General features: G+C 35.0%; 1 protein-coding gene across 1 annotated transcript in view; it reads left to right on the top strand.

The window, feature by feature from the left end:
• Positions 1 to 17,776, top strand: part of LOC150092462 (uncharacterized) — a 39,600-nt gene extending 21,824 nt beyond the window's left edge. The window contains exon 2 of the mRNA XM_090415075.1: positions 14,690 to 17,776. Coding sequence (XP_090271201.1) covers positions 14,690 to 17,470 — 2,781 coding nt within the window. The 3' untranslated portion in view covers positions 17,471 to 17,776. The remainder of the gene's footprint in view (positions 1 to 14,689) is intronic.
• The last annotated feature ends 398 nt before the right edge of the window (positions 17,777 to 18,174 follow it).

Raw genomic sequence — 18,174 nt, 5'->3', positions numbered from 1 at the left:
CTAAAGGGAAAAAGTAGTGTTTTACCGTTAACCATACTTGTTAGCCTGGTTTGCTAGGTATCCACTCTCCAACCAACTCGTTGCTGGTTAGAATCTCTCCTTGGACATGGATGCTTGTGATTATCTTGTGAGCGAATACGGATAGACGTTGAATGTATGGCAAACATGGACAGTTGCATAAAATACATGAATTTCAAAATAGTTTTCAGGGTTATCTAGTCATGCATCTTCATTTAACACATCAAAAAAACTTTCTTGTTTGAAATGTACGTTTTTTTCAAAGTGGATACCATTTCACCCGAATTATCACCCTGCTTTAGCGGTTTCTTTTACTTTTTTAGTCGTTCCGGCAATTTTATAGAGCCTGTGCATAAGCCTCATCTAACATTTTTGAGCTACAAGTTCAGATCAATGGAATGAAGAACATTCGATACTAAGAAATGAATCATAGTATGGTACGTAAATTCATGACATGAAATTGTTTTGTTTATAGTCATGGGACAGATACTTTCATAATAAGGTTGAACGAGCCCATATAAATATTTATAAAGATAAATAAAGATAAATTATTACATAAAGAAATTCTTGCTCTTAAGAGGAGTTCGCATAGAATATTGCAGTAACAAAAAACCGAAATAATGCATTTTTTAAAAAAACTGTAACGAATATATTGAAACACGACTATTTCAATGTTGTTTCTATTGAATTTGTCCGAAACACTATTCTTGGTTTGAAGGGGAAAAAAATCAATAATGAATAGCATTATGAAGTCGCCATTTTAGTCTAACTGACTTTGGAAAACAATCAGGTTTTCTTGATTACAGATCTTTCTGTACTCAGAACTAAATGTCGCAATGAGCAATTATCTGATTAATTAGATCATTGCTCTGAGGCAATTGCACATAGACAGTAGTGTTTCAAGTTTGACTTGGCAACTGTCGCAAGCTTGCAAAATTGTACCGATAGTATACACAAAACCAAAAGTACGCACAGAAATTTTAATCTGTGCTGATAATAATATTAGGTTAGTAAATATTATATCCCGGAAAACGAATAATAAAGAAATCATAAACAAATAAAAAAAAAAGAAAGACATCAAAATTAATTATTTTAATAACAATCGTTTAATATGGTCAGCGGTAGATGGCGTTGGTGTAGTTGCAGTCAGTTGGTGGATTGTGAGTGATGGAAGCAGATTTGTGTGGATGCCCTCCCTCGATGAGTCTTTGGACACCCTGGAGGTGACAAATAATAATAATAATAATAATAATAATAATAATAATAATAATAATATGTTAGAATTGATTTAATAGTCTGTTTCTTTTAGAGGAGCACTTTTATAGATGCCTCGTTTTCATAATTTTTATTATTTAAGGATTATTTACTCAGAGCAGGTTTTTCATTTAAATTGGGAATATAATCTGAGTCACGATCCTTACCGAGTCATTTGAGAAGGCTCTCAAATTTTTATTTTCCTTGTAAAAATTCTGAATTATTTCTGATAAAAGTGTGAATGGGTAATTTTTTAGTAGCCTCAGAATTTTAAAGTCGCCTCCGATTTCTTCGAGTCTTTCAGGAGTTTATTTGAGTAACAGTTGACTGCTATTTGAATAGCAATCATAACTATACTATCATCATATACTCGTACAGATACCCATTGTACATCTTCATTTCACTATTTATGCCGTATTAAAATAAATAAATAAAAATTCTGCCCCCTCGATTCTGCTTTTCTTAGAAAAAGAACTATTTCTTTAGTGCTGCCATCTATCGTTAATATCCCCAAATCATTTTATTATATAAATTAAATGCAGTTTACATTTCTCCCTACTTTAAAATTAAAATATTTTTGTTTATGGTTTTCACATAAACAAAAAAGTTACACTAAATTATTGATAGAATTTAGCATTTTTTTTTTCTTTAATGCCAAGCTAGAAACTTGACAGCGTCAATACCACTCGTTCGATGCTGTTGGCACACTCTTCCTCGATGAGTCTTTGGACTCCCTGGAGGTGTCAAATAATAATAATAATAATAATAATAATAATAATAATAATAATAATAATAATAATAATAATAATAATAATAATAATAATAATATAGATGACGTGGAATTCTAATCGAGCTTAACAACGCAAAAGAAAGGATAAATATGTATAATAAAACAACTAATCTTAATATAGATTGATTACTTATAACTTAAGTAATCCGAATCTAAATAATTACAACAAGAAGTTTTTTTTTTTAATTTATTATTATTCCGACTGGAAGATTCTTATTTCTTGTAGGAATGTGCAATTCTTTCTACACAACAATAACATCCTTTAGATTGTTTATTCGAATTTAATTTTAAGACAAACAGCTATTCTAATGGGTCATTTGCATCACTCGCAGATGACCAAGCAGCACCCAAAAAACAAAATTAATCCAAAAGCGAGAAAGCGGAAATCTACCAAATGACCTCCTTTGGTTAACCAGTTTCTTAATAAATACGCCCTTATAAAAGATAAATCGTTGCCTCCTTCATGTCAGCTACGTTACTCAACCAGGATTTCTGTAATATTTAAAAAGTGCCAATGCTTATTTTAAACACTCCCATAGTGTAGAATACAATGGCTTGGGGATTGGGGGTAGTTTTACCTCAATTCTATCCAGAACTACTAAATCTCCAAAAAAACACAAGCACGCTGAAGAGATAGCAAAATTGTACAGAATTTTTCGTCCGAAAAACAACGATATAGACCCTTTCAAGAAGTTAAGCAACATTGCTGCTAGTGAATTAGTTTTACCCTCCAAATGCATCCACTCTCCAGCTGGTCTGTGATTCCCAAAACTCATTAATTATCTCGTTTGCTGACAATTTTAATAATTTTCACAAAGTCGTGCATTTCAACATTGCTTAATTAACTTGGCCATCAAAATAACAAGATAATTAATATACGGAGGACTCCAAAATTGTCGTATATTTCCACAAATGATTTAGACTAAGACGTCAAAAACGTTGTCAAATTCTAATGGAACTAAAGACATGGCTATTTAACGTTAAGGTATCCAAGGCCAACCACAATACAGAGAACTTGGATGCGAACAATTTTTGACCTCGTTCTGTAATAGTTAATTCTTTCATTAAAGTATAATAAGTTTAATAAAATATTTTATTAGCATTTAAACTGCATACGGAAAACTAAAATATCGCTGAGACTTGAAAGGAATAATATTACGATGCGAACAGTGAATTTATTCATTAAAAAAAAAGGACTGTGGTTATTCATACAATACAGAATTTAATTTGATACAAAAAATTATTAGCAATTTTTACTGATATTTCCAAATTTTTGATCTCTCTAAGTTTGGGAGGAAAGCGTATGCCTAATATCAGTCATACTCACTTTGTTGACCTGGTTGACGGTTTGTGCATTTGGCTGCAAGACTTCGGGTTAAAAACCGTGACCAATGTTCCTGATATCCATGAATTCCAACCTGTCTTCACAACCAAAGGACATACATTTGTTCTTTGAATGAGCCACGGTCTCATACAAAAAAAAAAGAATATAGTGAAACGTTTTAGAATATATCAAAACAAATCTTACAGCCGATACTTTTTTTTTCAGATAAATTGCCTATTAGTGCATCCTTTCTGCTTTAGCCATCATTCAAGTTGTTCCATAACCTCTTGAACAGACAGCAAAATTTCCACGACCTGGAACAAAGCTGTCCATGAGCAGAACAGTCCAGACCACCTAGTGTTTAGTCCATAACTATATTAAATATTTAGAAATTCACTGACTGACAATCAATGTTCCTAACCTTAGTATCATATGAACTGATTTTCACATCATTTTAGTGATGAGATCAGATCTTACCGCTGGAGAGCAGGCGATGTATCTTTACACAGTTGGTTGTATTCAACTATGAGTTTCCAGAGCGTCCCTGGAGGGGGCAATTGTTCTTCCAATGTCTGCGGGCTGTATATTTAACTTCATTATTCTTCACTTTCTACTCATGCGATATTTTACTTCTTCCTACCATCATTTTCTTTCTTCCCATTCTCTTCTTTTGTTCTGACTATCCGTTTGTAAATGTTAATTTGGTCCTATTATCATGCGATGAGTCACGTGACAGCTTGAGTTTTTCAAATGCGCTGTTGGCACTTTAATGTCCCGTTCTCGGAAGAATTCTAATGGTGACATTGTCCGATAAAGTGTCTATGTCCATACTGGGTGACCCCTGAAACGAATCTAAACCAGTAGTCTACCTGCATGTCCCTTGTTTTGTTATATAAATAATACAAGCGTTCATAAGGGCATTATCGCACATGTTACTCATGGTCATGCTGTCGATTTTTATCTTTCCCTCAATGCGACTTTCTCTAGAACCGGAACCCGTTTCGAATATAAATATTTAGTAATTTCAAGGCAATCTGGTGATCACTCACTCGATCCAGGTCGTATCTGATTGATGTGTGGCGATCTTGGGGCGAGGTGTGGTACAACAACAGAGTCGCACACTGTCCATTGTATCGTAATCGGGTCACGAAAGATAGCATGCGTAGCTACTATCGGCTTTGAATAATAAGCGTATTCACGGGATTTCCCTTCTCCAAGTAGTTTAATGCCCTTCAGTATCCTTCCCCGCGCACAAACGTTAAAATGTCAACAGCAATGGAAACACGAAGACTTGTTAGACAATATCGAGAGAAATAGTATTAGAGACGCGACAATAAATAACTTCTTTCAAAATAAAAAAAAAATACTGTTTTTTGCTCTAAAGTACTTGAATTATACTTCTTAACTATACTGCGTCTCTAGAGCTTCTTATCAATACCTACCTTAACCAGCGCTATCTCTAGCCAGATAACTGGCATAAGACAATTACAAATCAAACAGTTTTTTATTGTTGTTATTCACTGTAGTCATTAAGACAGTATTCTAACTTTTCTTTTAACTTCTCTTTCTCTTATACCTGTTTTCTCAATCCCATTGGCATCCACCAAACTAGAACACTCTTTTTGATATTTGACCAAAGGATGGGTAGTCGACAAAACAGAAAAACAGATGGTCATCTAGGCCATCTGTAGCGTGTTAAAAACAGGACAGTGAGAATCAGGTTATTTAGCGGCCTCACATTCATTTGAATACCCTGTTGTTATCGTCCACCTTAAAAAACATAAATAAGCTACTTACAGTTCATTTGTGTGCTAGATTACGAAGAAAATTCCCAGCAGGTGAGGCTGTCTAACCTTTAAAATGGTGGTTCAAATTATATTTGCGATGGCGATGATTATTTGCAGATTAATTTATTGGGGCCTCATGTTCGATTTATGTGTCACTTTAAAATTCATGAGAACTCAATGACCACTCACTAATTATTGATTACAAGTTGAAAGAGTGCCCTTTCCAGGAAGTAAAACCGACCTGAAGGATTAATAATGCTAATAGCCAATACCAAATAGTTTGAAAATGAACTTCAAGAATAAAGTGATAAGCAATGGGGTTAAATTGCACAAACCCTCATGCATTCTGAGAATTCTGGAAGAGACCTTAAGTGAAGCGATAGCAAATACTATTGGCAAAAGAGTCAAACTGTTGTGTGTGTGCTTTACAAAAAAAGCACCCCATTTTGCGGGTTAACGACCACCCTACAAATCAACATTTTCCAGACATCGCTTTATGAACGGGACTAGTTTAATGCTTTCCCCTCATCTATTTTAGTTGAAAGGCGAAACCAGTTAACACAAAATATACATTTAATCTGTTCAATTATGCATATTTCCATCTGTCCTGTTTCGTAGTCGACTTCTCGCCCATTTCGTGAGCTCCACATCCTGGAAGAACACTTTTAAAGTGAATAAAAAGTAGGTGACTTCAATATCCTTCTAAATACATTTAGTTATGCATTATTTGTCAGAATTTCTTGACGTTCCAATTCTTCTGAGAATATTACTATGCTCTGGAGAATATCCATCCGGGAATTATTCTGAAGAATATTAATATACCCTGGATCCTATCTTGGTATTCAAGAGAAGCATCTAAACTATTACAATCAATATTGATCAATATTCTTTTCCAGCTCTTTCAAAGACTAGATGTTTAGACTTCCAAACAAAAATAACGTTCCCCAAGCAGTATGCTTACGCATTTGTAATCGTACAAACTGAACTGTTTGAGACTTTAAAAAAATTCATTTTGTAACTTAACACTAACTATACGTTCACTTATTTTTATCATTACTACTAACGATTTTAAATTCATCTGAAAACAGCTTTTAACTCTATATTTAACCTTCGATAAAGGATATTTAGTCCTGCGTAGGCTCACAGTAATGTCGGCACAAAGATTTTCTGAGAATTGCTGTTGGTTTCCGCTTCTGCTTCCGCGAAAAGTTTAGCTCAATTTTTATTTTCTGTGTAGCGCGGAAATTATTTCATATTAGCTAAGTTAGTTTCTGCTGTGCCTATATATTCTGAGAAATTAATATCACATTCAAGCAGCTATTTAACGCGTGTATTCAATTGGAGTTCCAAAACATACAAAAAAATAAATAAATAAAAAAGATTTCGAGTGTCTCACTGCATTCATATTTGAATAAATATTAACTGGTTTGATAAACGAAAGTACTTCGTGACTATAGCACAAAGATGTCGTTGTTTTAAAAATATATATTACCATACTTTTCGGGTAATTATTATTTGTCAGTAACTGTGAGGGAAAAAAATCCACTAGAAGTCGCTTTGCGTTTTCCTTATTTCAATGCAGACGATGTCCATGTTGTTTTCGTCTATCCAGTTTATCTTTTTGTATTTGGTTTCCAATTTCTTACTAACTGTACTATTTCTGAGTTCAATTCTATTAATATGCTCATTTTATTCTTATCTTTATTTTTTTTTATTAGTTCGTTTATGGTTGTAATTAATATTCTTCATATTTTGTTTTAAATTTTTATTTTGTCAAATACGATTTTATTAACTGCTTTTTAATGTTTTCATTCCCCACAATCTTTTGTTTCACATGTATGTTCATATTAATGTCAAAGCAATAATATATAGATTCTTACTTTTGTTTCTTATGTTAGATCTTTATTTTACCATATTTTCAATTTAAACATCTTGATATTTTATTGGGTTTTAGATGGCACTTTTATTTTCGTTTGAGCTCACCGTAAATTATTATTTCTAAGTATTTAAATTTACCAATTCAATTATTGGTATATTTCTTGATTTTAATACTTTTAAAACATTGTGTCATTTAAATTGATGAAAGGCATTTTCTAAATCAATGCAGCACATTGGTTTGTAAATGTAATATATTAGTTTGTAATATACATATTTCTATTAACTGGTTTAAGAGAAATACAGCATCAGAACAAGATCTCCCCTCCGGGATCTTTGTTGTTCGTGATTATAGTTTAGCTACGATTCTAATTCTTCTTTCAAGGTCGTAGCAGGCGAGTGAGGCACCAGGCCTCGGGTGCACAGGATGAGGGATACATAAAAAGACAAGTTCTATCATTTTTTATTATACTGTATTTAAAAAATAATAAAAAATTAACATGGAAAATAAATAGAGTGCGCTGCATACATTAAACGTATGTATTGCATCATTTCACGCCGACATCCATTTCAACCTCTTTTTTTTTTTTTTTAAACAAAATAGTTGCAATTTTCTATTCATGTCTAAGCCCAAAAAAGTCACTAGCTATGATTTTGTTCTTCTTTGATCACTGTTATGCATAATTTTAAGGAACTACGCAGTAAATGCATTTTTAATCAAAGTACGGTAATTATAAATGCTTAATTATTTTAACTAAGATTGTCATTTGTTCATGCATTTCTTTACCTCCACATTTAGCTATTTTATTATAAATATGTAAGTTCAAACATAAAATATTTGATACCATCAGTTTAAAAGTTTCTACACACACACACATGAATTACTGATAAATAATAACTGCCCAAAAGTATGCGCGGAAATACTTCTTTTAAATAACTACAAATCCTAACGGTATGAAAGTAGCAAGATAAGTATATATAAACATAGGACAGTGAAAAAAAAAAAAATGCAATTACTATCCAAAAGCGTAAATAATTATACCTGTGTGTGTGTGTGTGTGTGTGTGTGTGTGTGTGTGTGTGTGTGTGTGTGTGTGTGTGTGTGTGTGTGTGTGTGTGTGTGTGTGTGTGTGTGTGTGTGTGTGTGTGTGTGTGTGTGTGTGTGTGTGTGTGTGTGTGTGTGTGTGTGTGTGTGTGTGTGTGTTGGAATAATCATTTAAATCGCTTTCTATCCAAATACAGAAAGCTCAGTTTGCATGCCTCTTTGGCACAGTGGGTAGCATTTCTACTCTTCTCAATCCACAGACCATTGGTCGAATCCCGTTTCGGTATGAATGTTTGTGAATATGTTTTTAAATGATAGATGGTTTCAGCATTCATGAGGTCACGATTGCTTATTAGAGGCATAAAGTGGCTCGAAAAAATCATTTTTGACCTCTAGAAAAGGAATTTTAAATTATCTAACTCCAGCCCTCTATCGACACTAATAGGTTTACCGCTTTGGTGAGTGGAATGATTGTTGAATTCGTGTATCATGAAGATCAAGGTCGAGCGATCTAACCGCTAACCATCTACAACTACACTACCTAGCAGAAATATAGAAACCATATTTCAATATGCGGTGGTGTAGGGTTGGAACTCTACGTGTCTTCAAATGAAACGGAAGAAGACGTACTTGAATTTCACTAGTGTTTGAGGTATCGGAATAACTTAAGTCCATTCCCATAACAATAATTCCTCCATACATGTCTTAAATGAGGAGCTGATGACTCAGCCACTATGTATCTGTATATTCTAAGAATTTTCATGGATTCCTAACTGAATTAAGATGTGGAGAGTGAATCACCGAGAAAATAATCGATTTCGTCACCTTTTTTCCCAGACATTGAGCCACAGATTTGACAAAATGAATAGCTACATTGTCATCTTAAAAGTAATATTAATCTCAATGGTTGGTAACGTAATCTGAAATTTGTAATTCGTTATAAGATATCAAAGGGTTCAATTTATGCATGTGAACATCCACCCCTCACTATTATTCAGTCTTCAGCAGCATGTAGAGTAGTTGCAAACATGAAGGGATCCATCGCTTCCTGTGATTGCCTCCACATTCTGCTTGATACTCTTTCCACTCAACAGTCCAGTCAGTCACTACTGACTGACTGGACTGTTGTATTTCTTCACAATTGAAGAAATAGAACAGCAATAGTCACACACTTTTTTCCCCTCAGGTACCAGCCATAAAGCCTTCCTAGAAGTTACACGTTTTGCTTACCATTAAGTCCAATGTTAGTTTGTCTCCTTATATTGACTGTATTCAAAACTTCAAGGATAACATGTCACTGAGATAATTCCGTTATTTCTATAGATTTCCTCTCAAACTCTGTAAGCAATGTAAAGGAAACCAAATTTATATTTTCTGTCAAGCAAGGCTATCCAGACTGTAATCCTGTTATAATTCCCATAATAATCTGTGTTTTGTTTGCCCATCAATCACCTCTCATATTTACAGTACCATGATGAAAAATCACTTGTAGGAATAAATCTGTTTTCTAGCGTCTTATCCCACCTTTCTTTATCAAATGAAAGACAGTTAATTAATTTCATAAGGAGATAGCAGCATGCAATATCTTCTTCTTTACGTAATAATATCAGTTTGTGCATGTATAGGCAAAAAAAAGTAAATATTGCCACAAAAATTATTTTCGTGTGGCTCCACCACGTGATAAATTCCTTTAAGATAACTATAGAGTAGCAGATTAAATCTATGATAAAGATAGTTCAAGAAGGTAAATAAGCAACGGATAGAGTTCCAGATAAGAATAAAAACGTATTTGTGTCATCCAAATGGTAACTCTATGAAGAACGATTTTGTAAAGTTCCACTTCATACAATACATGTATTACGTGTATATAAGTGGATTTTAATTAATATTTTAGAGTTTTGTCATTTATATTTTGCACATTCTTATAATCTTACATTTCTTAACCAGATTAATACAAAAGTATTTACAGTTTCATTTCATGCCTGTGTATAAAATTTTGTTAATTTAGCAACTAAATAGTTATTCAAAAAATGCGGATTCTATTAAGATACTCAAGTATTTTCCGGTGATCTGTGAGTAGCACAGCTAATCTTAGGTGAAAGTGTCTTCTTACAACTACGATCTGCTTTAATGGTTGTAAGAAATTCTTATGTCATTGGCTCGTTCATTCCTTCTGTGTTTTTACCCCCCCCCCACTGCATTTAGACCGAGTTATCCGTAAACCTTGCTGTAGTATTTTGGAAACTTTTTATAGTACACTTTTGTTTGTTAGTTCATTGCCGCTTCCTCATCAGCTGATTTGCCCTCTTATTTTTCTAGAGGGCAAATCAAAACGTTTCGATATGCGCCTTTACCAAGTATTTCAGAATTTCTCATCCTTCCACAGTAGTGCCCAAAGTGTTGTGTAATCGAGAATCAGCATGTGTTAAAATGTTGATAATAAGTAACTCGAGTAAATTATTAGCTCATTGCCGGTGAGAAGGAAGATTTTCTCATGTCATACACCCTCTGTCCAAAAAGAAACCGAACTTTTCGAAAATATAAGAAACTAGTGGCGCAATCTGTTGTATTTTTTTGTTGTCGAAAGCGGCAACCTTCATTAGTGTTGTGTCAACTGTTTATGAGTGCCAAGAGTGACAGGGTGTTTTGACGAACGGTCGGAAAATGAGTTTCAAACAGAGCTGAGATTGACTTTTGTGTTAAACTTGGTAAACGTTTTACCATCAAATGCTTCCAAAAGCATGCGGTGATGAATGCTTATCCCGTACTCGAGTTTACGAGTGGTTTAAGCGATTTCAAAGTGGTCGTGAGACGCTTGAGAATGACGAAAAGCCGGGCCGTCCAAAAACTGGACTGAGCGAAGTTAACATCCAAAGAGTGCGTGATTTCATCAAAGAAAACCCGAAATCGTCCGTGAGATTGATTGAAGATGAATTGGAGATTCCAAAATCAACTGCACACAACATTTTGACCGAGAGTTTGGGCCTTCGTAAATTGAATTTGCGATTTGTTCCCCTCAAGTTGACCGACGATCAAAAAATGTATCGAATTGAACACTGCAAGGACCTCATTAAAACCGCTCGTAAGGACTCAAACGTCCTTGAAACGATCGTTACTAGTGATGAAACGTGGTGTTTTGAGTATGAGCCCAAAACAAAGCTCCAGAGCACTGAGTGGAGACCACCAGAAGAGGGCATCCGAAAAAAAATCGCTTGGAGAAGTCAAAAGTAAGGACAATGGCGATTTGTTTCTTCGATTCCAAGAGCATTTTCCACAAAGAATTAGTTCCGTCTGGCCAAACGGTCAAAGGTGAGTTTTATCTCGAAGTTTTGAAGCGATTGATAGCAAGAATTCGTCGGGTAAGGTATGAATATCGTGACGACCGACCGTTCGTCAAAACACTGTGTCACTCTTGGCACTATAACTCGTCTCCTAATGAAGCAAATGTCATAAACAGTTGATACAACACTAATGAAGGTTGCCGCTTTCGACAACAAAAAGATGCAATAGGTGGCGCCACTAGTTTCTTTCTATTTTCGAACAGTTCTGTTTCTTTTTGGACAGAGGGTGCATATATATTATTTTTAAAAGGGAAACATTTTAAAAAATAATACAAAAGAACACTGCCAATTCGTGTTCTGTGCTTTTACACACAAAAGATCCAGTAATGTTCATTTAATCTCTGCGTTATGTAATTATGTTGCTTTTACTAACGATAAGAATCCTAGTAAGAAAAGAAAAAAAGATTACATCTGTCATTATTTCAAGTGGTCATCTGGTAAGAGTGCAAGTTAGATATTCCTAACTGCAGCTACATCACGCTAGTCACTAACAACATGAAATGTAAGACAACATAAAAATACAAAAAAGAATTCGAGATATCTTTGATAAGGAGGTTTAACTCAGGTCTTATTCTTTGTGTCTCTTTCCGGACATATCTTCTTTGCAAGTATTTAGAACACAAAATAAGGCGTTTATTCAAATGCAGAATGCAGCGTATCCTTTTTTAAAATTATTATTACACTTGATAAATGTGGGGAAAATGTTACTGACACCAAAACCTTTCCTAAATGACGTATAAATCTAGCCACACCCTTTTCATGTACCGCTCTATGACCAGTCATTCTGAGAAATTAAAAAGGCGTATTGTAGTTTAAATTTTAAAATCATAACGTATAAACTTTAAACAAAATTCAGGATAATGAGAGAACTTCTTTGGCTTAGCTGTAGAGTTGACGCCCGCAAAGAATGAGTTGTATTTGAATACCTTATCATGGCAGATTGTTGTAGGATTCATGTATTACAAGGATTGAGGTTAGCTTAGTACAAAAATAAATAAATAATAAAATAAAATAAATAAATAAAAAAGATCTTGGACATTGTACGGTGTATTAGTGGCAAACAATAAGATCATTACTATAATTTAAATCAATTAAAATCATAACTGAGTCAAAACTACAATTTGATTAAAATGAATCCACCCATTTATGAGTAGGCTGTCTTGTAACATTTTACAACAGACGAAAACAATCTAATTAACCTCAGTTGCAATGAAAAGAGAAACATCTCCAAGGATTGGACAAGGCCATTTGGTTTTCGATGGTGTATGGACGAAGCTAGAACAATATCACCAATTTAAAGTAATTACGAAAAGCACTTAAAAACAAAATTAACATAATCTAATTAAACAACATTGGAAATTAAACAGAAAAGATATATATGAAGGGTGTGATCTTATTGTTTCTCTCTGGCAATACTGACAAAGAATCCATTTAAAGTAGGTATAAGCTACAATTAATATACAAAGAGACAGCAATGACTCGCAAAGCTATACGTTAGTACCAAGTTGACCAAGACGGGAATAACGTAAACAATTTAATTAAAACTTATTAAAACTAGTACTACTTTCTTCCTAATTACATGGGCCGACCTCTTTAGGTGTAAATGAAATAACAAGCAGGCTTACCTTGTGCCTATTGCTGAACACCTTGACATGCTTCAGTTTGTGTATTTGACTGATCATAGCTAGGAAATATTCAGAAAGATTAATGCGTGGATTTACATTCAATCGACCAGAGTCTAATAACATCTCCGTCTCCAGATTCTTCTTTCGAAAAATCTGGGTTATTAGGCTGATAAGGCTTAGGCGGTGAAGACTTGTGAAAGATTTCAGATTTCAGAATAACAACTGTGAAATATTTCAGAATCATTCCATAGAACTTGATATATTTCTGCTCAGGCATCGTGGATTAGTTGATGAAATAACATATGTAATGATAGGGCTCACTTCTATTGTATTGGATTTTGTTCGATGGATTCCTTGTCAATATACCTACACGATAAAGTCCTGGCTATTCCAGACGGTTGTGTATAAGCATAAAGTGACTGGATTCTGATGAAAGAGTAATCACTGACTGTTTTAATTTTATCAACTAATCCACGATGCCTGAGCAGAAATATATCATTTTTATAGACATTTTAGAAAGATTTTTATTAGCAATTTCAGTTATTTGGCTAACACTTCCTCAGTCATTAATCAGACCGCGAGCTCTTACCCCTAGTATTAAGATAATGCCCAATTTTTGAGGTTTGTAGCGGTTCTTGGAGGCATGGAGGTATCTGTTATTATGGATTAGTTTTCTGAGGATAAAAATGTTTAATTTTCCAGATCCTTTTTTTTTAGCTTTAAATCCAGGAAAGGATGCACAAATGCACTTTGTCTTGGAATGACAGTTGTTAAGGTGACCCAGAAAATCAAAGTGATTTTCTAGACCACCTCAATCAATGGAAAAAACCACTTTTTAAAGTGAAAAGTAGCTGTTGCCCTTGGCACCAAATTAAGAATCATCGACAGATACTTTTCCATATCTCGAATTTGAGAGATATGCATATGTTCAATGGATGCCTCGTCAATTATATATATATATATATATGGATGTAATTGTGTGAGTTCTACGGTCGATTTTGTGAGGTGATGCATTAAAAACCTGTTTCTAGGAGAAAACACTCCACTTGCCTGTGCCAATGCAAAAATCGACCAACTTGAGAACTGGCTAAAGAAAGGCCTAAAAAAAAAAGTTCCTCTAGTCAGCGATTAGAATAACCTATCGATATCCATAACGATCTTTCTTCTAGAGGTCTATTGCTATGGAAGCCAATGCCATATTTTTAAGGTCACTGTGCATTTCAGTTGGTGCAAGGCCTCCCACCAGCGGGATTTTTTTTATGGCAATCCATCCATGTAAGATTCTAAACCTATCAAATCTATAGGACAATACTCCATCTACAGAGACCAAAAGTGGAACTTTCCAAGCTTCCAATGCGATGTATTCTCACAATGAGAGATGAAAATTGTATGCAAGTTGAGGTTTCTTTTTTTTGTGATATCCATAAAGGGATTCGAACCCAGCTTTCGGACAAAAGCGAATGGTCTTACTCTGTTGCGATACCGATACGGAATACACACAAACACAGTTTCGCTTTTAGCTCATATGGAGTGATTACAAATAAATAAAGTTTTGAAACATTTAATAAACTAATGCTGTAATAAGTTCTGTGTGCATACATCTTTACTAACAAACTTTTTCTGTTTCCAGAGGAATGGTCTCGTACTGGCATTTCTGTTACTAACTGCGCTGATCGGCAGTAACGGAGCAAGTCATTCCCAGTTGAAACCTCGAAATGCTCGAAGTCCATCATTTAATCAGCCACGTTCGAATGTTCCCCAACGCAACCCTAAATTGCTCTTTGGTTCCATCTACCCAACCTTTAATACGAAGAAAGAAGAAAAGAATCCAGTAAAATGGTCTCAGTTCTTTTACATGCAAGGTGATAATTCGAACAGCGGCAAACCCAAAGGTTTTTATTACGAGGTGCGCGATGGAGAAAAACCATTTGTTCAACGTTTCGGTGGTTTCCAACCGTTGAAACCGGATTATGGTAACGGCGCTGCTCATCCAAATAATTTTAATCTGCCTCTATATGAAAGGGGACCAAATCGCGTACCTCCTCAACCTATTCCGCAGACACCACTGCCTAGAAGGCCACAATTTGGTTTCCGTCCAGGAGGCATTCAAGATTCGCCAAATTACCCACATTTTCTGGAACCATTAAACGAAACACCTGCTGATTATGGAGGTCCCCCTATTAAAGACAGTGAACATGGTCTACCACTTAATAGACCATCATTAATACCACACCAGAATAACGACTCTGAGTCGACAGCTTCTAAACTACCACAGAATACCACTGAAAGTAATAGAACCCATTTAATTCATGAACACGAACGTCCACCCCAACATGAACCAGTTCCTCCTGATTATGCAGGCTATTATCCATTTCAGCCACCACCTTTTTCTTATGGTGCTCCTCCTCCTCCTCCTACTCATTCTGAAGAATCCACTCCAAAATTATCAACACCAAGTAACTCTACAGAGCAAAGCGTAACCCCAATTGTTCCATTCCAATATGATTCTGAACCATTTTATTTAAATAATTACCAACCTTTTCCATCTCAACCAATTCAAGAACCATTTTTTGACTCGCAATACAATGCTCATAATTTTCCTTTACCGAAATCTGATAACGAAACACATGGAAACACATCAGTGCCTTTTCAACGAAGTCCTTATCATTCTAATAACTATCGCCGTCCTCTTCCTCCATATCCGTTTGGTTTTCACCAAACTGTTCCTCCTTATAATCCTAGAACGCGACCTCTTGAACCACATAGTAATTACACTAACACTCATGGTACATCACATTCATCCGAATATCCTGATCCCAATGATTTTTCACCATATAGGCCTCGACATCTAGAGCCATATAATCTTTATCAGCCGTTACCAAATTACAGACCATATGAGACCTATGGATCCCATAGAGTACTGCCTAAAAATGACACAGCTAGCATAAACAATGGCTTTCGCCCATTACTTCGAGGTCCATTTCCATTCCAGGGTCGACATCCACATTATTATAATCAAAGATCACCTTCACCAATTTTCAACCCCCGACATACCTTTGCATCTTATGGCGATCTATCCGATCCTGAATTGGCCCATATCCATAGTCCTTATCCACAGATGCCTCGATATCAACAACAACACGATCGCAGTAGGCATCCTCAATATGGAGTCTTAGACACACAACTGCAATTGCCTCCACTAAGGTTTCGATTTCATATCTCTCCAGTATCTGATCATGCAAATGGAAACCACTCAGAGACGAGAAATATTTCACCTCATTCAGGGCCAGGTCAATTATCACCTTACCATCCGTCTGGATACTTTGCTTCTCCTGATTACTATGATAACGAATATGGTTATCCACCAAACAATGGGCCTTTTATTCATCAGCACTTTCATCAGTATCCTGACCCACACTACAGTTATGGAAGAGAAGGTGAAGTCAAAACAATCAAGTTGCCTTCCAGAACGCCTCGTCCAACTCAACCATCTCTGTCGTCGAGTATCGTGAACGGAGATGTAGAAGAAACTACAGCAAGAATGGAAATTACCAGAGAAATAGAGGAATCAGCCGACATTCAAAAAACACCTTCATCAACATCTACAATTGAAACAGTATCTGATGTCGGATCCTCATTGACATCTCCTGTGTCCACTACTGAAGAGCCTCAAACCGAAGACCTCGATAGCCAAGCTACAAATGGAATACTCATTCGCACACTTACCACTTCAGAAATGGAAAAGACAACTTTATCTATAACAAGAGAAAAAGAAGAGACAACTCTATCGTCAACAAGAGAAAGAGAAGAGACGAGTTTAGTGCCAACAGGAGAAAAGGAAGAGACGCATAACGACGAGGTGACTCAATCAAATGAAAATGCCATGGTGACTACAGTGATGCCTGATGATGAAACAACAGTATCAAAACAGTCTACATTTGAGAGAATAAGGGAAACAACTGAAACCACTAGTATTCCACCAACCACTGTTCTGTTAACCATTAGTACTCCCGCAACTACAATTTCTGATGTTCCAATTACGGTTGGCTCAAATATCTCGGATAGTGTGAAAGCAAGTGAAGTAATTGATAAAATAACATCAACTTTATTAGGAACAGGAGGACTGATAGGAAAAACAACAGCTAAATTTCTTGAAATCGCAGGACAGACTCAAGTAGACCTCAAACCAGCTACTAATCCTGAAAATACTACAACAGCAACAACAGGAATCACGATTTTAGAAGCTACCACAAACAGACCAACGACACTTCATTCAGAAATGAAGACAGATAATACGGAAACATCTCAAGATAACACAGAAATGTCTCAAGATACTATTACAATCACAACAACAACGACCAATGAAACCACTACAGATCATCCTGTAACTGAAAGGACAACAACGCTTTGAAATGTCTGATAGGGGTTTTAGTCCCACGTTCTTAACAAAGAGACTGAAATAAGCAACAGATAAATAGTCGCGATCCTGAAGAAAAAGAGGGGAGATGCAGAAGGTGAAAGAAATATATCGTTCATTTCTGACCTGCAAAATTTCGTAACAACTTTAGAACGAGCCTAAACAAATGAAGAGTTATTAGCTTGCGTAGTCTCTCTCTCTCTCTCTCTCATTTTAACTTTCTCTTTTGTTTTTATTGTTTCTAGACTGTATCCACGATGGATCCAAATGGTGCCAAAAGTTGGACTTCGAAGTGATTGAACAAGGATGTAATGTTGTGTTTGTACGATGTATTTTTTTTTTTTTTTTTTTTTTTACAAATTCAGACGTTGTAATTGTAACAATAAATTATTTTGCTTTTCAATGCTTGATCATTATTCCATGTTATCATGAAAAATCAAACATTAACAAACAGTTACTATTAATTACTTTTGGTGCAGTAAGTAGTGCAAATTTTATTTTAGTAAATTCTAAACGAATAATGCTAAATCGAAAAATAAAAATTCTTTTAAATACATAAGGGTAAAGATAACTGAAAGCATAGCACAAAACCAAATGAACTTTATATACTTCGAAACTCCAGTATAATAGCATATATAGAATTTTTTTATAAAAGAATCTGATGAATTAAATCACATAGCTGTATAATTACCTAACAA

Source organism: Typopeltis vanoorti, chromosome 26 (assembly GCF_054136105.1).
Source record: "Typopeltis vanoorti isolate ZY-2024b chromosome 26, IOZ_Tvanoo_1.0, whole genome shotgun sequence".
Taxonomy (NCBI): domain Eukaryota; kingdom Metazoa; phylum Arthropoda; class Arachnida; order Uropygi; family Thelyphonidae; genus Typopeltis; species Typopeltis vanoorti.
Note: the sequence above shows the minus strand (reverse complement) of the source record. Positions and strands in the feature narration are given on the sequence as shown.